General features: G+C 27.8%; 1 protein-coding gene across 1 annotated transcript in view; it reads right to left on the bottom strand.

The window, feature by feature from the left end:
• Positions 1 to 26875, bottom strand: part of LOC129966382 (synaptogenesis protein syg-2-like) — a 176216-nt gene that overhangs the window by 13376 nt on the left and 135965 nt on the right. The window contains exons 7-9 of the mRNA XM_056080805.1: positions 16589 to 16876; positions 13010 to 13306; positions 10384 to 10536 (exon numbers count right to left, since the gene is read on the bottom strand). Of these exons, the coding sequence (XP_055936780.1) occupies positions 10384 to 10536; positions 13010 to 13306; positions 16589 to 16876 (738 nt within the window). The remainder of the gene's footprint in view (positions 1 to 10383; positions 10537 to 13009; positions 13307 to 16588; positions 16877 to 26875) is intronic.

Consider the following 26875-nt stretch of genomic DNA (forward strand, 5'->3'; position numbering starts at 1 on the left):
TTTAGTTTTAAGACTTTTTAATATTATTTCATGTAATTATCATATATTATGACCCTTTATATCATAAAAAATGTAACATATTAAACTAATTAATCTTGTAAAATAAAAGAAAACAATAATATTCATAAATATTAGTATAATAAGCAAAATCGTAATTTTTATGGGAATGTAAGTTTTTTAATCATTATTTATTGTTTTTATGCGTAATGTTTTGTAGATACCTAATCCGCAATGGATATAGTGATATTCATTTTTTCCTGTACATCTTCCGCACACTATTTTCATGCAAGTGACACACATTTTTTTAGTTGCATTTCCATTACACTCTTTAATTTCGCACTTTTTTGCATTTTAGCAAATTTGTAAATCCTATAAATTTAGTATTTTTTCCTGGAATATTATCCATTTCATCTGCATTTTCTTCAGATTCTTTGCTGTAACTTTCACGCAATCTTATGTCTTCCTCCGAATCTAAATTAGAACAAGACAGTTCACCATCATCCGATTCATTCTCAGAAAGCTCTCTCAATAAATTAGCAATTTCATCAGGGCTTAGACCCTTTCTATGAACCATCGTTTCAGGGTATCTCTCTGCACAAAGTTCGAAAATAGAATTAAAGGTTGTTGTTTTTTTCATGAGCATATAAGCAAACGCTATGTAACGAAACACTTAGACACAACAATTTTAGAATAATTGATTCATTTCAGCTGTGAACCCAATAACACTGTATTCAAGATCAAACAAATGTGCGATAGTGCTTTGGAAAGTTTGTTTGACTAATAGTATCTTCTTTTTGTTGAACGACAACTATTTATAATGATAAATTGCCTTGGTGTCAAAACGACACCAGCGGACTTTCTATGTATATTTAGTTGTAAAATCCTAATTTACCTAGAACCACAAATACATTCTTCTGTCTAATCACCATCGAAAATGATTAAAAGTCACGAAAATTTTTCGAATTCCCTGCAAAAATGTGGAAAGGAGAACAAACTAAACATGCTCCGGTATTCAAATTCAATAGACACCAACGGACGTTCTAGTGTTAAAATATCGAAAAAAAATTCCCCCCCCTATGAATAATCATGAAAACACTTAAAAAGAAAGAAATTTTTTCTGCTTGATATTAACATTTAAATATCGTTATTTATCATTATTTCTAGAAACAAATGTTATTAACATAATCTATATTATCATGTTGCATATTGTTTTAATAAAAACATTTCAGAAAGGAGAAAATGTGTAAATTAATATTCAAACAATGACACAATTTATCTTTTAATTTAAAAATAAATATTTTATTAAACATTGACATATAACTGTTAGACAATTATAGATAATTAACATATAACTAAATCTGACTTTAATACTAACTTCCTATTCCATTTCTTAAAAGAGACACTTCTTCATTTCTTTTTTCACTACAATTCTCCTATTCAAACTAAATCCGCTTCCATAAATTCCTTCTTTTTTTTAAAAAAAAAAAAAGATATATGCAAGGAATTCCGTCATTCTTTTTAAATTTCTCAAAACTCCATCCATAAACAAAAGTAGGAATGTGACGAAAAGTCAAGAACAAGAAAGTTTTTCCTCATGAATTCAAAAAATGTCATTATTGCGGTAAAGGAAAATTTTTGAAAAAAAGTTTCAATGCCTTCAACCTCAATCTTATTCTGAAAAACGTGCGTGCAAATAGGAAATAGACAGAACTACAAAGAACGGCAGCAGGGGACTTCGCTGCATTTTTATATTTAAAGATCAGAAACACGGTAAGAATGAATAGAAAAGAAATGACTTCTTTTGATGGAAAAGTAGCCCCCTGTTTCCTTTTCTCTGCATGTGTAATCCATGCCCCCCTGGTTTGATTGAATCGTTTTATTTTTGAATTTCTTTGCCTAAGCCTTTGAGATTGCTTAAATAATTTCTTTTCCTTCATGTTTCCAAAATCAGCTTTAATTTATTTCTCTAAATTAAGCCTCTTTCTTCAGACACTTTTAAAATTTTATTGTTATTTCTAGATAAATAAAATCTATTTATAATGTTTCCGTTTGAATTATTTCTTTTAGTCAACTATATGAAATATTTAAATTCGATTTCGTTTTATTAAAAAAATATGTATCCCCATGTTGAAATATAGTCCTTAGCCAAATAAATCTATAAAAATGTATGATTTTTTAAGAAAATAAATTGCTTTGAATTCCTAGACTTTACCTTAGAGAAATTATATAACTTTTTAAATTATTTTTGTAGTATAAAAGTGAATAAGTTTGATATAAAATTCTTCACAATTTTAATGCTTAGGCATTTGATATATTGGTAATGTTAAACATTTTATTTGTCTTTTCTATTATATATTTGTCATGTGTTATTTTGCTCTAAAACGTTTTTTTTTTTTAAAGATTAATTATCATAATTTTTTTTAAAATTCCTCTGATTTAAATCAGTAATACGGTACGATTTTAGTCGAAGAATAAAAATGATTTTTGAATTAAAAAAATAATAAATTTAAAAGAATACTACATTTTATAAATATTATTTAAATACATTGCATTAAAACACAGTTTCAGTCAAATCAATGTTTTTTGAAATAATCCCAAAATTGATATTTTCAATAAAAAATAATTGGAAGATAAGCCTTTTCAATTATATAGGATGGTAATCTTGTACTAAAATGTGCATCGTTCAAAAAGCATCATTCTTATTCATATACTCTTAAGGAAGATTACCTAGATTAATTTCTATTTTTCTCAACCGATATATCAATTTGGAATATTTATCACCAAATATTTCCCTAGAAATCATCTAAAGGACAAGCTGACATTAGATATGTTATTTAAGGTATCTCAATAAAATTGCCGAACATTGATGAAAGAAATATCAAAGGATTGAAGTCTTTAACTACTCCAAATCTGGAAATCATATGTTTTAGGAAAAACTTTGAAAAACACCTGATCATGCTTTGGCTATGACATATATTAATCCATCCTGATTATACCACATATCACCAGTTTGGCATCTTTGCAACTCGGGCTCAAAATTATATTTAATATCTCAATGAAAAACTGAACATGAAACCCTTTTGTTTAAAGGAATAAGGAATGCTGCAGCAATTCTCATCCAAACGGTAAATTTTCACGTTGTGATGGTTTCTGGAATATTTAGCATTAGTGACTATTCTTTTTATTGACTGTAGCATTTAAATGAAAATGAGTTTCATTCTTTTTAACCACAACGTGTTTTTATTTTATATTAAAGCATCAGAACTTCACTTTCCAATTTCATTACATGTGTGTGATATTTTGTTCGATTTTTGATGGGTATATATTTTTCAAAGACATTTAGAAATTAGGATATGTATATCAATTGTAATATTCGGAGTATTACTCTCCAAAAAGTTATCTCTTATATTTAAAGTGTCCTTTTACAAGAAATAAAGAAAAGAAGGAAGAATTTTAGTTTGCTTCACTGTCTTTACTTTTCACATGAAATTAAATTCTGAAGAAAATTATCATCTTACTCTTTAAAAATTGGAACTATTATTTTTAGAATTTTCATCACAAATATTTCTTTGTTGCTTATATTTTGCATTGAAAACAATAGAGAACCAAATCAGATTAAATATTTAAAGAAGGCGACTACATTTTTCTTCAAAAAAAGTGAGAAGAATTAATAAATTAGAAATCTGTCTGAAAAACTGCATTGTTTGGTCACTAAAATCTCTTGTTGTTGTCGCAAATAAACGCAATTTAAGCTAATTTTAAAATTCATTTCATTTTTATCAGTAAAGTGTGTTTTCAAAAATGATTTAGTAAGTTATGATTTATACTGTCTGTAGAAATGATGGATGGGTAATGTCAGATATTGGAAACTTCTGCTGAACGCACTCTAGGACAGTATATATCTCTGTCTCTAACACAAAATTGAAATTTTTAATTCACAATCATCTTGATTTTGACTTTTGAACAGCATTTGGAACATTTTATTGAAATCTATTCTTTAAATAAATTGGATGCAGCCAAAGTATATAATTAAAACCAATCTATGAATAAAACTATAAATTGTTTATAATAAACATCTAAAAGAATAATATTAAAGAATTTATTTGAAACATGCTTTCTCGCTGTAAAACTACCCCTCATTTCATAAACTACATAATAAAATGCGCGATGCAATTAAAATTAATATATGCCTAATCCATACATGTGCAGTTTAGCTGGAATATAATATGGGAAAGCCACTTTCGGTTATGCTTACATGGAGCTCAAAACAATAAGTCAAATTAGTTACACAATTTATATTGTTTCATTAAATGCGAGTATAATGCTCAGCGAAATGGATTACGTGAAATACATGCGAAGTCTCAAGTGTTACATTCATTAAAAGAGATATCAGTGTAGCAGAATAGAATTTTAGGTAGTCGCTCCACGGGAGATAAAATGGCATTATTATTCCGCGTTCATCTTCGAACTCTGCAATGATGGTGGCTTGTCGTATGTTTAGGAAACGTGAAAGTTGTGTATATTAATATTATTCAGAAGCCATCTGAATTTAAATGCTTTGTTGTTATCTTAACTAATTGCCTAAGTAAAGTTAATGCTATTATACATAGTAATTATAAAATAAAAATTGGGATTTAAAATGAATTAACTTAGAAAATATAAACTGACTTTTTAAGTGTTTCATTTGTTTTCAAGAGTCAAACAGTCATATAAAAAGAATTATAGTCCCACATTTCTAATAATATCGCATTCGCATAGTAATAATTACGTGAGCCGGATAATTTATCGCAAAAAACAAAATATTTGGTAAAAAAAAAAAAAAAAGAGTCTATGGATTGGCTGATTCGTCAAAGTGGTCTGCAGTTCCGTCTTATACAGTAAAAGGAAAGAAGAGGCTTACTGAATACAGAGATACTGGGTTGGTCGATATGGTTCTAACTAATTAGTTTTTGGCTGGGGGGGGATTAGAGAATCTTCATTGCTCATGGTTTGAGGATTCGTTCTTTGTATTTGGATTGTATAAAGGCATTTTATATGTATCATCATCGCCAATTATGTCGAATTAAATTCAAACAAGTATTTCCAAAATTTTCATGTAAATAGACAATGACATATAACAACATCTTTGTGACGCAGTGATATCCATAGAATAGGGTAAGAAAGAAAAAAAAAAAAGATGATACGTGGAATTTTTTCGTGCATCTGCAAGTAAATACTTCCATAAAAAACTGAATTGTTTCCTGTCTTTTAAGCAAGAGAATTATTTATTATTTTCAATTTTTAAATAAATATGTTTTATATATGCTTTTAAATAATTGAAAGTGTCAATCCATATATTGGAGTCATATTTTCTATGAAACATGATTGCCAAACAGGCGAACAAATTATTTTGTGAGAATGATGGAACTATTGGCCAAATTCTGCAAACTCTTCATTTTTTGAATTAAATTGGAATGTCATTCTGACGAAATTTTTTAGAATTTATGTAAAATCCCAGAGATTCATAATATCTTGAAAATAAAAAAAAATAAAACTAATTAAATTAATACTGGAGCAAGTTATAAATTGAACGGCTGCGATTGTTCAACGTTAATATTTTTACTAATCACTGAAATATCATAAAAGGAAATGCATCTCTCCATAAATAAGTTTTGACATGATAATATTTATTGGTTGGAAACTATTTGTAGGTTACAACAACCGTCATACTAATGTAGAAAAAAAAATCAAAAGGAAAGACTTTTGTATCTACATCTACCAATATGTTTTCACCACATATAAATTAGACACGTATAAATCAACATTTCGATTTAATTCTTAATTAATTAAAAATTTACTGAAATTTCAGTGTTTTCTTTCAATTAATTGAATGGGAAATTATTATAGAAAACTTTATTATATTTTATTATTAGTTTTATAATCTAATATTTTATTTTTTATATTTTTATTATTTTTTAATTATTTTTTTTTATTTTATTTATTATTTTTATTATATTTTATTATTAGTTTTATTTTTTAATATTTTATAATTTAATATTTTATTTTTTATATTTTTATTATTTTTTAATTATTTTATTTATTATTTTTTAATTATTTTATTCTTTATTTTTATTTTTTATATTTTTATTATTTTTTAATTATTTTATTTATTATTTTTATTATATTTTATTCTTTATTTTTATTTATTTTTTAATTTATATTTTATTTAATTTTATTATTATTATAGAAAATTTTAATAGCCCTATTACAGATATATCACTTAATTCCAATATGTGAATTAAGTTGCTTTCACAAAGGACGTTTAGGGGAACATATATAGACAAGTCTATCGTTCGGAGGAAAACTAAGAAAACTTTTTTCAACATAAATATAATCAAAATTATTTTTAAAAAACAGCAAAGAAATAACAGAAATTATTTGAAGATGACATTTTAAGCAATGATAAGTTAATTATTAATTTCTGGATGTCTAATATACGAAGAATTATTTTTTATTCTCGTATTATAGCAGACTAGCCCGCTTTGTACTGGAAATCTAATTGAAAAATGTTGGAAATAAAAAAAGCGCGAGCCACAATTGCTTTTATTATAATCTCTCTCAACTCAGCTGCACGAGACTTCTAATGGCAAATTAAGTCAAACATTTCAATTTTCAGATAAACAATATTTGAATCAAAATTATACTTATAAATTTACAAAATTTTAATTCAAAATCGAAAGATGGAGCAACGTCAAGATGTTTTAACTTTTACTCCAAAATTACTGCTCAGATTTCCCTCAACGAGTATCAATCCAAAGTTAGTCCTTGAAGCAATATCTAAAGCAGGTGAAAAAGGAGCTACTTTTCCGTCGATCAAAAAATTCATTGATTCGAAATTAAAAGCATTTGCCAATAGATCAGAGATTAAACTTCATTTAAAAAATGCTGTTTTAAAAGGGAAAGTGGAGAAAAACTGGGGAATTTACACCATCAAAAAGCGGTCTACTTCTAAAGCGACAGGAATTCTCCGAGAGATTCAACATCCAAGGGGTGATTGCTTTTGAAAATTAATTTGACTTGGGATAATAATTAAGCAATTATAATGCCTCATTTGACAGATGTAAATATAAAATGAAATAAAGATTTCATACTATGAATCAATACTATGAATAATTGTATTTGGATAGATTTATCAAAATAAAATCATTTAAAAAATTCAAATATTTAATGACAGAGACACCTCTACATTTTTGCCTATCTAAATATTCTTGCTTTATTTTATAATAAAATCATCTATACTTATAATAAAGCTCAATGTGTGTGTGTGTGTGTGTGTGTGTGTGTGTGTGTGTGTGTGTGTGTGTGTGCGTGTGTTGGCGCTCTACAGGCCAGACCGTTTGACATACAGCTACCAAATTTGGTACATGTATACCTTGGAGGTTGGGAATGTGCACTTGGGGTTTCTTTTTTCGAATTTTTAATTAGAATTTTAATTATTAATTAAAAACTAACTTTCTCGCCAAAAAAATCTTCCATTTTCCCCACCGCCAACTTTTCCGCCAAAAAAATCTTCTATTATCCCCAGCGCCAAACGAGAAAGGCTTCAGTTTTTTTTTTCTCCCAACAGTAATAAGGCTAGGGTTAAAATTTTTCGGCGGATTATTTCAATCGGTTCTGTTTATTTTCTTAATGTTTGATGCATTTAAAATTAAACATTGTTAATGAATCAATCTTTCAGATTCATTCTGAAGTACTTTTGAATTAAAATAAAACAGAATAAAGGAAATTAAAAATTTCTAATCCGCATAGCGTTACCCCAATTGGCGTAGAAAAAATCGCGCATTTGCGTTACGTAACCGGCGAAGAAAATTCACGCATGCGCATTCTGTTCTGATTGTTGCCATGACAACGTTATCAATGGATGATTTAAATTATTTTTGGGTTAGTTGCATGCTTTTGTAAGTAAATTGTATTTATGTTAGTTATATATTTTTTGTATATGCTTATAGTTTTAAGTACATCGTTTTTTAAGTAGTTTTTTTAAAACCTGTTTTCAACCGTTTATTTTAAACGATTCGTTTTATTTTCTTAGTGTTTGATGCATTTAAATTTAAACATTGTTAATTAATCGATCTGCTCATAATGAATCTAAGAAAATTTTGTTGACCAACTCTTGAGATATTACATAAATTAAAAAAGATATTCTTTAGTGCCCATAAAGTTTAAACGCTCAGTGACTCTATTTTCAGTAATCAGATTATAAAAAAATGCTTTGTTTCAGTAAAAAATATTATTATATTAATTGAAGATAAATTCTTTCCACTTTAATTTAAAGCATAAATTCTACGGGTGCTAACAGAAAATGAGAGAGATACATATTACGTTATGACTGAAGGCCTTTATAATATTATGAATGAATTATATGATAATCAAAATTTGAAGTTTTAAAATATTTTGATGAAGAAGCTATTAAAGTAGAAATTGCATAAAATATTTAATTATTAAAATTTTAACGAACATTAAGATTGGCGAACCGGCTGGTCGCCAAAGGTGGCTAGTATTAAATATGTTTGACTTAATATCAGTAGAATAAAATGTATACATTGGCTCCGAACTAGAATTTTTCTTGGCGAAATCACACCAAATGTGTAACTATTTCCTAATGTGTTTCATGTGTTTGTTTCAGACATTAAATCCTTTTCATTTTTTTAAATATTTAAATGGTACTGGAAGAAAGCCGGTATCATATATTTTAATTTTCCGAACTATTTTTTAAATCTTTATGGATATTCGGGGAAATGTACTTTAATGAGCATTTTCATTACGTCTGCATGTTTGATTTTAATTACATGACTAACTGCCTTCGGCGACCAGCTATTCATCCACAATATTAATAGCAATAATATAGTCCTGACAATTAATCTTGACAAACTAATTTCTTATAACGCAAAAGAGAAAATAACAATTTAAGTAAAGTTTCACAATAATTATCAAATATTCCGATTCTCTATCTATGCTTGAAAAAACATCGTTTCAAGATAAAATTTCCAAATTCGGTTCAGTTTCTGAACCCAGAGGTTCTGTCAAAGATGTATTTTGTGATATTTCACAATAGGGAGAATAATATATGTGGGAGGAGGGATGCATGCACATTCTGATGACTACTAAAGGTAATGAGTTTTCCTGTGACGAAATCTAAAAAAATGTTTGCAGTGGGATTGGTTCTTTGGTTTTTCCTATTTATTTTAAATAAATAGATAGAAATTTTTAAAGTAAAACCTGTGTCAAAATATAAAGCATATTTTTGAAGAACTGAAAATACTAACGAAACCTTGGTAAGAAATTATAATAGTATGTCGTAAAAATGTCTAAAATACGGCTGTAAAATAATATAGGTTGGTAATTAAAATGCGCACCAAATGCATTAGTGTAGCAAAATTACTTTGCAAAGTAGATGAAAATTCTCACGTTTTGCATCTGAAAGCTGCTTTATAGCAACTTTAAATACATTTTTAAAACGTTGGAGCAAACAGAAAACTTGTATTTCATGTTAAGCATTTCACTTTGAGGAAACTACTGTCGTGCTACAAAAGTACACTAAAATTATTCTTTCGTAATATAACCAATTGCACATATTTACACTAAAATATTCCATGTCAGAATGTGAGATAATTAAACACACTAGATATTCCTCTAGTTATTTGCTTTTCAATGAAGTAAAAAAAAAACAACTTATAAAGTGGTAGTTATTTTTTGAAAAAACAATTCTCAGGAGTTATTGTTATTAGTAATTTCTTTAATTAATTTAATCATCATCGCAATAATTTCGGAAATATTTGGAATCAATTATAGTTATTTGTAACCATATTCAATTCTATATGGAACTGTGGAAGTGCTTTTCTGACAGCATTTCAAATTAACACGAAAACTTAAAACAAGAAAAATAATGAAGTTTTCATTAAAAATAAGTTAAGATTTATCTGAAAATAAAGACCTTATCAACGAATTTTTTTTCTTTCTCAAAATAATAACTCAACTTAAAAATAGGTGCTGTCGCCAAAGCCTCATTTCCTTTTTGAGTATTTCTCGCCAACTTTGGTAATTCCCCACTCCTGTGAAGAACAAAGTTGGCGAGGTATTGGAAGGTTTGGGAGAAAAATTATTCACCATTTCTAAATCTAAACGAAGATGCATATATATGCTAAGATAAAAGTATACACGTTATAACCGCATGTCATTGTCAATAATAGCCAAATATGAACGTGTAAAAACCATTGACTTGCAATTTTTGGCGATTATTTTATTAAGTTTCATTTTTGGGGTGCTCTACGTACTTAAATAAAGGTTTAAATAATATAGATGATGTTTGAAGCATATCAAATACTTCACAAAACTTAGACTTACATTTTTGACATCCAGGTCCACCTCGAAGTTTCGACCAAATGGCTGCTGCAGCAAAAATTAAAAAACAGCAAAGGGCAACAGCAATTAATAAACTGGGTCCAATCCAGAAGTGATCACTTGCACTATTTTCTAAAGCATCCGGTTCTCTGAAAACTATAAACGAATTTGTCAACAATAGTTAATGATATTAGTTAAACTACTAAGATCCACTTTATTAATTTGAAATATTTAGAACCAAAATTCATTCATTTATCTTCCTAGCTATTAATTTTTTTCCTGCTTTGTGTCCTTAAGATGAATAATTTTCCCATCAGAATAGAAATAATGCATAAAATATAATTTCATTTGATATAATATACATATTTCTCGTTTTAAAATGCCTGTAAATAAATTCGATTTAATTCTCTATTGAAATCTGAAGCTTATTATTCCAATAAAGAGCTTTATCTGAAAAGAATCAAAAATATATTTGTCAGAAAGCTTTTCAGGCACGAAAATGCATCCAAATTTAATTATTAGATTTAAATTTATTGAATAAGGTTCTTTTTAATTAATTTTCTTCCGGAGAAAAGTTATTAATTAGGGAATCTATTATTAAAAGGAAATGGACGGATTTAAAATGCATTATAAATTGCTTTTAAATATATTGTGATTTTTCTTAGAAATTATTCCTATTTAAATGGTGAAATAGGATTTAAATGCGTATGAAATACTTCTTATTCATTTTATAATGTAATGTAGTTTCAGGACTACTAATTACCTGAAATACTTTTAGAATTATTCTGCACTTCAAATAATTATGAGGATTGAATTCAATTTAAATGTCAGTCCAGGATATGTAAAAATTTTTGTTAAAAGTATTGTTCCGCAATATTTAGAAAACGCAGCATTAGAGTTGAGATTTTTATGAGACCAAATAAAATTGGATTCATATAATTTTATACGAATTATTCCAAAATTAAGTTTCAATTAATTTTCATATATTGATAGAATTTTAATATCTACGAATAATATAATTTTAAGATTAGGCATAAAAATAATTTTAATGATTCTATTGGTATAGGAAATAAAAGCAGTGAATTCATTTGATTTTTAGTCAGAGGTGTTGCATATTCCAAAAGCGTTCATTCAGTCATGAGCTTATACAACCGATGTTGTAAATGGTATCATTAACAAATTTCTCGGAGATTATTCAGCATTATATGATTTTTCAGTTTATATATTTTATTTTAAACACTTCTAAATATGATCGAATAAAAAAAAATTGGTATCAAGTGTATCAGATGTCCTACTCTTAAGAAAATCTATTTATCTTTTATATCAAATATGAAAATTTCTAAATATCAGTTCCGTTAAGAAAACGCTGGGTTAATTCAAACTTTAGCTGAAGATAGTCAGTTGGTGGTTAAAAAAAATATGTAATTAAACTAGAAAATAATTTCAACAATATAACTTATATTATTTTCTATTTTCATCTACAGGTGGTTTTGGGGTCTAATTTGTTAAAAGAAAGGAGATAATAGAGGGAACAGTGCGGAATATGGACTTTTATTAACATATTCTATAAAACATCCCGATAATTCTGATCTACCTCCAACTGTTATCAAGATATTAGAGCTGGAAAGAAATAGAATATATTCATATAAACAAATTCGGGTATATTGGTAAATGAAGGGAGCAAGAAATTTCCGTTTAAATTAATTTGTGGTCATCCAATCAGTGGGGAAATAAATAAGTTGGCGGCAGGAAATCAGTTTGAAAATCTAATTACTTGCAATTTTGATGCTGTTTAATTATATAAAAATTAGTTTGACTAATTTTAATACAGCTGGCATTTTATACTGCAAAATGAATAATGCAGATGTTAAAGAGCAACGCTATTACAAAATTTTATCCATTTTTATATTGTAGAAAAATTTAATTTTTCTTTTATACAACCAGTAATAAATGATCTAATGAATTGATATCATTTTTGATTACTAACCAGGATGAAGAAACTAGATATAATTTCATATTTTTTTTCCTTTAGATTATTTGCTTTGTAATTTATTATGTCAATTCATTAAATGATCATGCATTTTGACAATATAAATGTTATTGGGAAAGTTAGTCATCAACGAATTACATTTAAATTACTTAACTTATTTCAAATGACATAAATATTTCATCAGAATTGCTTAATTTATTTTTCTCTCAAATTACAACATGGGATATAAAAGTGAAAGAATGAGAAGTTATTTAATGGTCATATTTAAATCATCTACAAAGACCATCCAATTTGCCTTTACTCTTAATTTAATTTACATTCATTGATTTCAAAATAATAGACAACCTAAATTTTATCCAAATTACTCTATTATAAATTATAAAGTAATTTTATTAATTATTTTTAAATTTATAAGTATCAAAATTATTGTATATATTGCTAAGTGTAAGAGTTTTTAGTTATATTTGAGAATCGGACAACATTTATTGACTATTGGTATTTATAAGGTTAAATTTATTAGTAGGGGGAGGAGCCTTTACTATACAGAAGCATGTAACCTTTTTTAGTAAAATACGAAACTTAAGCTCAAAAGTATATTAAAAAATATTTTCAACTACTTTCATATCTGATATAAAATACCTCTTTCCTCGGTAGGTAAGCGTTTGGTCCATACTTTTACTGTATGTGGATCACTCCTTCCATTATGGTTGACAGCATAAACTGCAAAAATATACAGTGTGCCATTTACTAAGTTATTCACTACAAAATACGGTCTTGGACTACTTGTTGAGTATATCTTCTCTGGCCTGTCATCCATGAACATTTCCAAGTTATATTTCAGATCTGCATCTTGTCGTGGGCCCCTTACACATAAAATTGTCACCGATGATGACGTGACGTTTGCCGAGGTGCAATTTTCAAGCGCTTCAGGCGGACCTAGGAAAAATAGATCTAATTAGGATCTAGGAAATTAAGATTTTAATTATTTAAAAGTCTTAAATCGAGATCTTTCACCTTTTGCGGGTAAAGAAATGCTTAAGACTTATTCCACCACAAACTTTTTGTAATCAATCAAATTTTACAAAATGAAAAAGCAAAAAGAGTAATAATTAATTATTTGAGTTTATTAATTCACTTTAAAAAGTGATTTAGCAATCGGCATGATTTTTTAAAGTAATTTTACTTAAAATGTTTAAGTATGTTGTAGAAGATTCTGTGAGTGTCTTCGCAATCAGAAATTAAACTAAGCAGGTTTATGAAGACTACTACCTAATTATAACAATTACGTGTGTTATAATTTAACTAAAATATGTGACTTTTCTAGCATATGCTTTCTATTATAAATAGTGTAAATAAAAAGAAAACCGCAGTCGAGTTTAAGACATTATATTCCTGTAGTAAATTAAAAAAGAATTTACATATAAGTGAGCCTTTTTTTATACAATTTTCCTCAAATAGAAACCTTCCTGATCTGGAATTATGGATTTAAAAAGAAACCGAAATGATCAACAATTAATATACAAATCTCTTTAAAAAATATAGCGATATTACTTACTCGAATTATTTGCGCTAAAATATTACTAAAATATGTCAGTTTTTTAACATATGCTAAGTTATTATTTTGAATAGTATAAATAAAACAATTGCAATCAACTTTTAGACATTATATTTCTGCAGTGATTGCAAAGATTGATCATATGTAAGTGTACCTTTTCTTTTTATACAATAGTTCGCAAACAGAGATCTTCTGATTTGGAATTATGGATTTGAATAGCAACAGTGGAAGAGTTAAATTTAATACAAAAACTTTTCTGATGAAATGCATCAATGTTATATATTTTAATACTTTAGACTTTGTAATATCATTTAAAATCAATGATACGTTAGATGTTGATTGTTATCCCTTTCAGTCTAACATGTATATTGTAACCTTTTGCTGGAAAAAGTGGCATTGGAATACTAAAATAACATCTGAGTTCAATATAACTCCAAATTCTGCGGGTGAATGGAGATTGCTTTCTTGAAAGAGTTTAGTTGACAAGGCCAACATATGTGCTTCGCTAAGAAGAAAATCATGGAACCCCACTTAGAGTCTCATTATAGAGAGAAATCATTACTTGCTATGGTCTGTCACCAGTTTATTAATTTTCTTTTAAAAACGTGAGAATGTGCCGCTTATAATCTTATTTAAATTCCTACACCTGTCACAGACACTCCTTTTTTTGCCTTAGGGAATAAAGAATACTATATAGTATACACTCTGTACATACAGTATACATTATATAATATACATAAGAGTATGTAAACGTTGAATATATTATTCATAATTTAAATGCTGACTGACTGACGCTGAATTGTGATTCAGTTTCTTTTCCCTTCGGTGAAACCCTAAAGATTCCAAATTCAATTTAGTACAGAGCATTTGGCATGTATTACGTAAGCAGGAATTATTGAAATCATAGCATTAAATCGTTATAAAACAAAGTCTTAGATCAGTCAAAGTAAACCCATGGTCTTATCAAACCATACATTTTGATTCAGATAAACGTTTAAATCATTTGTGCATGTTCTTTCCTCTTCAGGTTTCCTGGATATTGAAGTTGGATTTAATACTTCCTTTTGATCCGGAATTAGATGATAATAAATATTTAAAGGATATTTATACTTTGATCAGTGAATATATATGTCATACTATTTAAGACGATGAAATATACTCAAAATATATACAAGAATAATTTATAAAAAAAATTTATGATGACATAAAAGTAGTTTTATTAATCACTTATAAGAAATGACCTCTCTGAAATATTAAATCAAAATTCTTCTAAATATTTTATACTATTTGCAATTAAGTAGGCAAAGATAAATATGATTCAAGAGAAAGATTAAATGTTTCAATATTTGCTATTTATTATATGTAAACCGTGAGATATATTTTTTCTATATCTCATAATAAAGGTTTCTATACCTCATTTAATATTTTTAATGTATGTTTTATACTTCAATTAATGGGTATAGAACTCTTTAGTTTGCTTTAAATACAGTGGAACCTTGCTGAACGAGAAAAATTGATTTTGGAATCTCCCTGAAAAAGAAAAATATTCGTTAAGTGACATATCTTTTCCATAGAATCAATGCAAAATAGAATTTTTTTTTTTTTTTTTTTTTTTTAAAGCCCCAAAACTAAGACTTCCGAAAAAAACATAAAATCATAATAATCAAATTCATTATTTATAATGCATGTGTTTATTCACAAGACAGCTGTCTAAATTCATTTTTCTTCGGCTTCAGTTCAAAATTTGGCTCAATTTAGACACAAACATATCGTAAATGAATTTTTAGTGTACACAACTACTCCCTTATGAGGGCGATGCTTGTCAACATGAAATGCAATAATTCCTCATGCTTGCAGCATCATCCTTATATCACTAGAAGGTTGATGCTATACAGAGGCAGTTATTTCTTCTCTCCAGATGAAATTTTTGCTGGGACACAGAAAGCAACTTAAAATTTTGTTCGCTCGTTATTGACTGGTCACTGAATTCGCTATGTGAAATCACGATGTCTCCAAAGTGTTTCGCTTTTTTTTTTCAACTCTTCAATAATTATGTATTCTGCAATTCCCGTTTTAGTTTCACGGGAAAATATTACCAGAAAACGATAAACATAGATTCATAGTCGAGATACAGATAGGATTACGCACACGTCGCTTAGATGTTTCCTCGTCATTCGTTTTGCGAAACATCGCTTGTCAAGAGAGTCACATTTATACATTTTCTTTGCTCATTATGATGGAAGGAATTATTAAGTGAGGAATGAGTTCGTTTTGGAAGGAGTTCTTTAAGGGAGATTTCACTTTATATCTTCGTAAGAGAAATAGAAGATTGAATCATAATACTTAATTTTTTCGTAATATAAAGAATTCTATTTATTACAAATTTAAAATAACATACATGTGGTCCATTTCATGAGAATTATGCAAATATCGACTAGGGTTTACTTTTACATATTAAGAATTCAACTTGTTAATTATGAAATTCTATTAAGCATATATTGAAAGTAATATTTTTTATAAATATAATAAATAACACTGTGTATGCTTTTTGTTTCTTACTTCATTACTTATAAAACACTACAAGCCCCGGAATAAAATAGAAATAATAAGACTTCATCATTCAGCACCGATGACTTCGAAAACAGAATCTTTCACAATCTTACCTATGGGTATGATGGTAAATATACACGGCATTTGTTGTTCTCCAACGGAATTCTTGCCCCAGCAGTACAGTGTCCCATAATCCCTTGCGGAGCGGGGAATGTAAGTGGCGACACTTCGTAAACCAGCACTGGTGAAGGAGACGTTGTAGTGACGATCGGCAGCATTGCTGAAACTCCACTTGAAATTGACTTTCGATGGATCAGCATCTACCTGACATTCGATTCGTTCCATTTCATCCACTTTTACTGAATAAGATCTTTTTAAATCTTCTCTGCAGACGGGAGCGTCTAGAAGAAGAAAGTGTTGTTATAAAGACGAATAAGAGAGAGATAGTATGCATGACCTATGTTTCAGAATAAAAATGTTGTATAAATAAGTTTATAGATGTAATAAAATCTGGAAAAAAACTTTTAGAGACATGGTTACAAACATAATAAAGTACGACGTATAAAATGAAATAGAGAATATTGCAATCGTCAAGAATTTCTATATCGAAATTTTGATCAATATTCTATAAACAAAATAATAGAAAAAAATTATATACGATTCATTGATTCAAAGCATTATAGTATATTAATTAGGGTTTATTAGTCAGACTGATTATTTTCCTAAAACGTTTTTTACCTTAACTATAGTAAGAATAATAATATAATTAATACGATTGTAACGTAATTAGTTAGAGTAACAAAACAATATAAATCATCAGAAATTCTAATCTTTGTTCAATAATATAATTCTATGGAAAATTTGGATAATTTCGTCCATTTAATGGATAATTTGTATAATTATCCATAGAATTATACAGACGTTTGTCTGTGTTTATATTTCTTATAAGAATTGTCTAATCATCAGCAATACTGGCACACAAAAATGTATTTATTATTATAAGATTGACACCATGCGCAAGCAGAAAAAGGCAAATATTTAAGAGTAATATCCCCCAATTTTTTTTCACGTTGTATTTTGACTTATGGCACTTTACAAGCCCGCTGACAGTTATCTGTCAGCGATTTAAGCCAAGTGAGCGTCTCTTGTTTTTTCAGTAGTGCCAACTAAGGCCAAATACTTTTTTCATATACTTCCTAATTAATGTACTTGTGTATTAATAACACATACTGTCTTTGAACAATAGATGTAAAAGAACTTATTAGCCTATAATATATGGCGATTGACAGCTAATGTGCACTTAAAAATAACAAAAACGAATGAGTATTTTAGAGGTCTTTCTTGCGAAACACCACAATAGATGTATAATTATAACTATAGTCCAAACACACCAAATTTCATATAATTGAGTCATTACTTTTTTGAGTTGCCGAGTTTGCATAAGAACGTATACACCGATAGACGATCAACTTCCTGACAGATTTGGTTCAAAATTTAATGAGAATAAATACTTTAATTGCTAAATTTGTGTACCAAATTCTAAAAGCACATTATTACATTTATTTTTAGTACAGAGAAACTATCTTATATTCATACATCCGGATAGACAAACTTCCTCCGCATGGATTTCGTTCAAACTTTTATAGAAACTTATACATTCAGTGTAAAAAATTCATACCAAGTTTCATGTGTCATGCACATATTGTTTTAAAATTATCATGTTCATAGATAGACAGACTTGGGCATGTCTGGAATTTGGGATATTTATCAAAATCTCGTTTCGGATAGTCTGATAATTATAGTGCTTTCTCATTACATCGTATGAAAAAGAAAAATTGCACGAAAATAAATTTCTATTCTTAAAATAAAATTTTTGGTTTTAAAATGCATGTTACAATGAATTTTTCGCTATAATACTTTCGAAAAATACCGAGGAGAAGCATCGAAATTTTGTTTAATATTAAATTAAAATTTTAAAAATATTCTTATGAGCATCTATTAGCTCTGAAGTAACAACGGGCTAAATGTTGTACATCTAATTCCAACAGCTTTAGTCTATAAATTATTTTGAATTATTTATTATTTCATGCAAGTCATGTAAATGCATTTATAGAGGATCTACAATCCACAAACATCTTTTTTAATCGTAATTATGACAAAGAGTCCATCTGCGTAAGTCAGGGAAGTAACTGTTAAACAATGGTCTATACTAATGAAATCTTTCAACATTCCAGAGTCATCATAGTTCTAAATAAGTTTTGGATGAATCTGTAAAGAACTGTCATCAGCCAAAATCTAAAACAATATCAAATTTATCGATAATTATAATTTCGTTTTTTATCATGTGCATCTTACACTTTACAAGAAATACCTTCGAACACACACACACCTATATATATATGTGTGTGTGCGTGTGTGTAATATAATTTGAATCCTGTCCGCTAAATGATATGTAACAATTATTTTGTTTGCAGCAGAAGGCAGGTTTGAAGACATAGACGAGACTTTGTATTTTTAATTCCGTTTTATTCTATTCCGAGTGACAGGCATGATTTTTTACAAGACGCGCATTTCGGCACAAAAGCAGAAGGCAAAAAAGGCAGAAAGAGCCGAAACAAATGATCGCTAGTCTTATATAATATGGATTTCAAGGCCAAGCGCCAATTCAATACACGTGGTGACCTTTGAAACCTTTTCAAGGGCAACGAAAAGTATCACTTTCATTTGATACGTAGTACTGACGACGCATTAATTTTATAGAGGAATTAATTAAACCGAAAGTGGAATTGGATCATGAAATAAGAGAATGGACTTACTATGGGCTAAATTAAGATAAACCTTTGGAAATTAATTTGGATTAAATTAAGAGTTTAAAATATCATTACATTATATATATATATATATATATATATATATTATATATATATATATATATATATATATATATATAATATAATATGAATTTTCAATACAGCATCAAAAAATGTAGGACAACGCAGTTTTATAATAAATTACTGTATTCAGTAAAAGCAAGAAGTATTACTCAGAATAAATATAAAATAAAGTGCTAGTTCATCATTTGTAAGATAAATTCTATGACATATTTTAGAGTAAATCTGAAATTAAAAAAAAAAATTGAAAAACAAGCAAAAGCACACTTAAGACAGAAAGATCATATGCGATGCATAAATTCTAAAGATAGAAAAATCATGAATACTATATCATTCTTTCAAATGCTTTTAGAGTCTGTCAAATTTAAAATTAGATTATGTTAAAAAAAAATCAAATCTCTTCAAAACTGTGTATATATAATGAAACAAAAATCTTCATAAGAGACAAAAGATATCTTTACTTATGTGAAATGTTTCTAATTTTTCAAATATTTTTTTAGTTTTATATTCTGAAATTTATTCAAAAGCTGTTAAAGTTAATAAAGGACTTTAGTGTATTTTAATGCGTTATCTATGTGAAATATGAATGGCTTTTTACAAAGAGCAATTCTTTTTCTAGATGAATTCGTAAATGGAAAAGTTTTATTTGTCAAAAGATTTATAAATGATTTTTATTGAGAAATTTGTAAAATAAAAAGAAACTCAAAGGGGTATTTTAATAAAAAAATTTTTAGATTATCAGTACTAATTAATGCTGAAATTCTGTGGATTTTTTTTTCTTTTTGAAATATGAACTAATTTTTTAAAAAGGAAATTATATACAAAAGTCAATATTACAATCCGAAAGAATCGTTGTTAAAATTATAAAAATTTGCTTTTACACTGAACAGTTTCTTTTAGTTCGAAAAGTATATTTTTTTTAATTTGAAGTACTTCACAGATTTTTAATTTCTTATATATAAAATATACAAAAAGAAAATACAGTCATCTGTAAAAAACTGCCGATGAAAAATCTCGAAATTTCTAATTACGTGATGGAATGCGAAATAGATTAAGGAGATTAGCTCCAAGAAGAGAGTATCTGGGATTTTGTAAAAATTTATTTGGACACTCTCCCATTGTATAATTATGAAATTATACAGTAGATTAAAAATTTAAAGCACAAAGCACGACAATAGCGGGATCCAAAACCACAAAATCCATCACATGGATTTCTCAGTCTGTCTGCTAGATATTCCAAATGCTAATGAATGAGACTAGAATAATAAACTGATTTCCAAAGGGAAAAATCAATAGGAAACGGAACAATGACTTTTAAACTTAATGACCGAGAATTTTTATTTTTGAAGTTTCCACTGAAGTGACAAAAGACATGAGATAACAATATGTAAATGGCTATGGTATCGCATACAAAATGTATTAAGGGAAAGTGAATCGGTAGGACTTTTATATTCATTCAAGTGATTCACATAAAAAGGTTTGTAATTATAGACGTACATTGGGAATTATCAGACACTGAATACGGAATGGTAGTTGAAGCTAGGCGCATGATACATTTCCATTTCGAAAATCGTTTGGGAATTCAACATTGCAAGATCCATAGTGTCGAATGCTCCAAGAATACCTCAATCCAAGCATAACCTTCTACCATAAACAAGGCCGTGGCCGACCACCTGCACTTAATGACCGAGGTTAGTGAAGTGTGCATTGAACTTAAGTGTTAACAGACAAGCAAAGCTCTGTGAAATAACCACAAGAATTAATATGGGACGTATGTTAGACGTAGTTGTTTGGACAGTGTTAAGGAATTTTGCTTCAATGAGCTATGACAACAGAAGAGGTTTCGAGTACCTTTATCAGCAACACGACATCCTCTCCTGGGATTTTGATATCGATTGCTCCAGGTGACTGGAAAATCGTGGCTTGGTCAGGTGAGTCATGATTTCAGTTAGTAAGAACTGATTGTAGTTTTCAAGTGGGACTCACCCTCTGAACCCATGGACCCAAATTATCAACACTGTGCCAGCTGAGAATGGCTCCATAATAGTATGGACTGTTTTTACATGCAACTGACTGGATCCTCTGGTCAAACTGAACCGATCATTGACTGCTAATATTTATATTCAGCTACTTTAATAATGCTCCATATCATCGGGTCTCAACTGTGCGCGATTGGTTTGAAGAACATGTTGGAACAATTCCAGAATGTTCTTCAGAAAATGATTTCGCCTCCTAAATCGTCCGACATGAATCTCATCGAACATTTATGGAACATAATAGAAAAGTCAATTCGTGCGCTAAATCCTGCATTGGAAACACTTTTGAAAATATTAACATCTACAGAAGCAACATGGCTCGGGATTTTTGCAGGGAACTTACAAGCCATTTTTTGAGCCTATGCTAAGTCGAATTTCTGCTCTTCTTCTCAGAACATATTCGAAAAAAATCATGTTCAGAAGTAAAAAAAAATGATTTAAATAAGAATTATCGGCAAATAATTATTGCCGATCAACCATTTGAGACATTATTCACTACGTTTCAGTACAAGAAATTAATCTATATCACGGTTTTTCAAATGAAATTTCTATTGCCAGCAGTGACTAATTTAAATTAAGTGAATTGTTATTTTAATATAAATATTATTTTTCCTGTACGTTAATAGATATTAAATCATATTTTCTGTTTAAAATGGATAATCCTGAATAGATAACCTGGTTGCGTTTTAAATGAATAATCATGTATCCACATCAATTAACTGCACAATTCTTATTCTTTTGATGGTAATTATGAACTCAGTAGAATTAAGTAAGAACTGAATAAAAATTTAATTTTATGACATTAATTATTTCCGAAAATGAGCGGTCCAATAACTTTTCAGTTCTTTCAATGACTATTTCAATTTTGCTTTAAAAAGAATATAGCCCATTTTATTTGAGTCATAATCCAATATTTTTATTCCATTATCATAAAAGTTCTATCTTTTAAAACAAAACTTTCTATCTTTAATGATAAAAATTATATCTTTCGCTTGTATTTTATGGGTCTCAATTATAAATTAGAAAATTAACTATACATTTAAATTTAATAAACTTAAACATTGAATATGAGTCATCAGCTCTTTCTTCGGGGATATTCTATGGCGAAAGAAGGTATAATGACTGGGCTATTAAAACTTTCGTCCTTCGATCTCATTAATCGGTCGTTTCTCCTCTCCTCTTCTCTTATAATCAGATATTCATAACGAGCCATTATAAATATCTGTGTGTCTGAATAAGTAGCATATAAATTACCATAAATTGATAGTTAAAGTTAACTAGTAATTCATGATAAATGAGTTTCGTGTAATTGATAGGATCTTAGTATGCTGATGAGCAAAAGTTAGAATCTTCATATAAGAAATTACAACATATTTTTATGATTTTATCTATCATATCTAATTATACTCGTAAGGATCTATGATGAAAATTCCCTATTATTAAATATGCAGTTTTAAAAAATAAAGTCTTAGATCCCTGGAAGATATAGATTCAAGCAAATATGAGAAAGTCAGCAATAATATTATATGATAAGCGATCTGTCAAATTTATATATTCTATTGGCTGTCAGAAATATTTGATTAATATTGTTTATCTCATCTAACAACAATTTAAAATTACCAAATTCGTCCCAAGATAGCTTTTGGATATTTTTAAGTAGTACTTTAAGCAATAAAAAAAAACTTAAATAATGCATGTAGCGCTTTAAAAAATGAAACTGAAATCAGTATGTATTCCAATATATAAATATACTGTTAATTATTTACATGTTACAGTAATTGGCTTCATTCACTGGAAATAATTTAAAAATACAAAATTCGTAGTTGAGGAGAGAGTATCACAGTGGAATTCTACAAATGCGATTTTGGATATTGCAACCAAAAGTAAAATTTATTGTTTGTGTTTCATATTTTCACAATATATGGAACTAAAATGAAATATAATCGAAATAAATGGAAATGATCATTGTTTTTTTCTTTTAAAGCTCTTTAAGAGTGACTTAATTCACAGGTATTTGGAACAGATATGTAAAATTAAACGTAGAAAATATTAATTGTCCGAAAAATCATGGGTTTTGCATTCTTAGATGTAAGAATACTTCATATTTTCCAACTACGATCTAATAGGTTTGATTCCAGAAAATGTTATAGAATAGGATAAAATTTATAACATATTCGGTTAGAGATTCGAATTTCCTGAAGATTGTCTTTTTTTTTTTTTTTTTTTTTTTTTTTGAAAATCTGGTGAAAAACATATTTGTCAAAAATTTTCTCTCTATGTTGTTGCTTGGAATGTCACAAAGAAAATATCTTCTCGGTAATCGTCTGTGTCATCTGTTTAAGACTCAAAATTACTGATTTATCCTGCAATAGACTTCAAGCAGACTTTTACGCACTTGTACTTTAGAATATCTTAACTGAACGAACTTCTGTATTGTAAATTATAAAGAACATTCTAAAATTACTCTTATGAGACTTCGAAATGATATGCTTTAAGATAATTTTTCTCTAAATGATTTTCAGATATACATTTTTATTGGTGAGAAAAATGTGAAGTTTTAATATTAATTTTTATAATTTTAAGAATTTAATATAAATTATTTTTTATAATTCATATGGTTTAAATTTTTTTCTGATTTCCACTAAATGGAAATATCTGAAGTTTTAAATCAATAATTGCAAAGCAATCTAATTGATAGATAAATTGATAATTAAGTTCTGAAAATGTTAATGTACACTTTTGTCCGGAAAACACAAATATATAAAATTTCAAAACTCTATTTCAACAAGAAGAGATATCCCATATCCGAGAATAAAATTCTATAAACCATAATTCCATCCATAAAATTCCATATTTCCATCCAAAGAGTATAAAAGCAGCTGGATTATATTATTACATTCAAAAATTCAGATTTGATTATACTTATCAAATCACTTTCATTTCACGCATTCACAATCATTTTAAGAACAGATATTTTATCATCGATTTCTTCCAGTTATTTAAATAAGAAAACAAAAGGCTCACAATGCACTTTTCAAAGAAACCAAAATATAAGATTCAGTCGTAGTGAAACAAGGGGCCTTTGATTTGAAATTATTGCTTTGTCTTCTCTCGCTCTCTCGTATGCATCATTGATTCCCTTGCTTCATAAACTAATCTACTTCGGGCAAAAGAAACTCAACAAAAGAGTCACCGTCTTCTTTCTAGCTAGATTTATTGGAAGCTCTTTGTTATTTATGACATTCATCCATATTCAACATCAAATATCCAAGATTCTCTTTCCAAACAAATTTCAGCTCATTTACTAGCTTCATAAAAGGGTATTTATTTTTCATTATGACTCGATCTTTTATGCGATTCAACTTTGTAAGCAAGCATCATAATTTTCTGTCTATCTTATAAATAAATATGTTTGGCATCTGTAACTGTGATGAATTCGTTGGGGAGAAGATTTATGTCTCGTTTAGTTTGATATGGAATATTATGCCACAAGAATCAGAATACTGAGTATATGAAAGTTCTTTGAACTGTATTACGAAATTTCAGATTAAAAGGATATTATTTAATTAATAAAACTATACAAGATGTCTGATATTATTATGGCACAGCAGCTAATTTCTAAAACACTGAATATAGGCATCCATTTCCGAATTGAAAAATATTTTAAATAATAGGAAAAATACATATTTCTTGTTATTTGAATTGGCAAATTTGTTTTTCAAAAAACAACTTTATATAACTTTTTTATAGTTTGCCGGTTCTACCAATTATATTTCATAAAATACACTATAATATCTTAAAGAAAAAAAACTCATTCGACAATGATTAACACTCAACGAGTTATGAAATGTTTAAAATTACTATTTATTCGAATTTCACATTTTAATTACTGGTCTTGAGAACAATCTTCAACTACTATTTATAAACTGCAATTATTTATTGCTGTGTTATTTTTTTAAAATTATTTTTAACAATAAATTTATATACCACTCTCATATAGGTTTAAAAACTGGAACTTCCTTTTAGCCACTAAGCAATGGGGGAAGAATGGAAAAAACAAAAGATGGAAACCGAAAGATGGTTTTAAAAAATAATAATTTATGACTTTTCAGAAAAACATTCATTGAAGTTAATAATATAATTTTTTTTTCGTTTTTAAAAAAATATTTTTTTTTGTTCGAATTGTATCCATCTCTATTGGTTTAAAACATTGTTATTGGATTACGATACGATCGGTAAACTTCATATCATTTCACAAAAATATTTTAAGACCTCTAAATAAACATATTTTTTCTCTTCATTTCTTTTAAGTGCCTAACTATTCATTTTAATTTTATTAAACGTTTGAGGTTGATTTTATTTTTAGACATAATCTATCTTCTAAATGTGCTTCATCTTACGCGTTACTATAACTTAACTTTTGTATTTCTCATATAAACGAGAAAATAATAAATATAATTTTTCCTTGACTTTCAAGTCTAGAAGAAAATCGCGGGTTTAAATGTTATTGTATCATTGGAAATGATTTGAATTTCTCTATAATAATGAATTCTCTTACTATAAATTATGGAAAAAATCCTTTTAAATAATTATTGGATTGAAGAAAAAATTACACGATAGTAAATTCGTTGCAATGATGCAGCATATGTAAAATATTTCTCATAAGGTTGTATAGAACTAATATGAAATATAGTCAAAGCTACAAGGCATGCTAGAATACATTCATTACGTTAATGGTATAAGCAAATATATAAATAATATGAGTTTGACATGAAACTAAAGCATGTACTTGCATTTGATTATTTTTACTCAAGATTGGGTAATACATTAATTAGTCGCGTTTGCGGGCAGTTGTTATATTATATGCCCGTTAAGGAAGTTCTATTGTTTTATATTTTATACAAAAATAATTTTTACGTTAAAGCTTTTAGATGCCGATAGATTTTAGTCTCAAGTACCATTATATATTATTTATAATATATGTTATGAATAATATACATTGTTATCTCATAACATTATCTTTATAACTAGTTTATAAAGTTAAAGTTACATTTAAATAATTTCAGAATTTCTAAATAAAGACCATTGTGAATTAGAAATAATGACTTCTCTAATATTTTTTATGCCTTCAGAATATGCATTTTAAAACATTAATAGTATCAAATATCTATAATCGTATTTCTAGCAATTTAACTTAACCGGAAAAATAAGTAAATAGAACTTAGTTTTCTTGCATTTCTTTGAAAGACTATTATAAAATTTAACTGTTATAAAGCAAATATATACATTAGTTGTTTTGAACCTTATATACCCTGATTCCTCATTTCAATGCAACAAAACTTAATATTAGACCAAGAGTTCTATAAATCATGGTCCATATTACTTCCTGTATCTCGCATCAAGGTGTACTCGACCCTCAGGTAATGCTGCCACGTTATAGTTGTATTCAAACAATATTTGCATATGCATATAT

The sequence above is a fragment of the Argiope bruennichi genome, chromosome 4 (genome assembly GCF_947563725.1).
Source record: "Argiope bruennichi chromosome 4, qqArgBrue1.1, whole genome shotgun sequence".
Classification (NCBI taxonomy): Eukaryota; Metazoa; Arthropoda; class Arachnida; order Araneae; family Araneidae; genus Argiope; species Argiope bruennichi.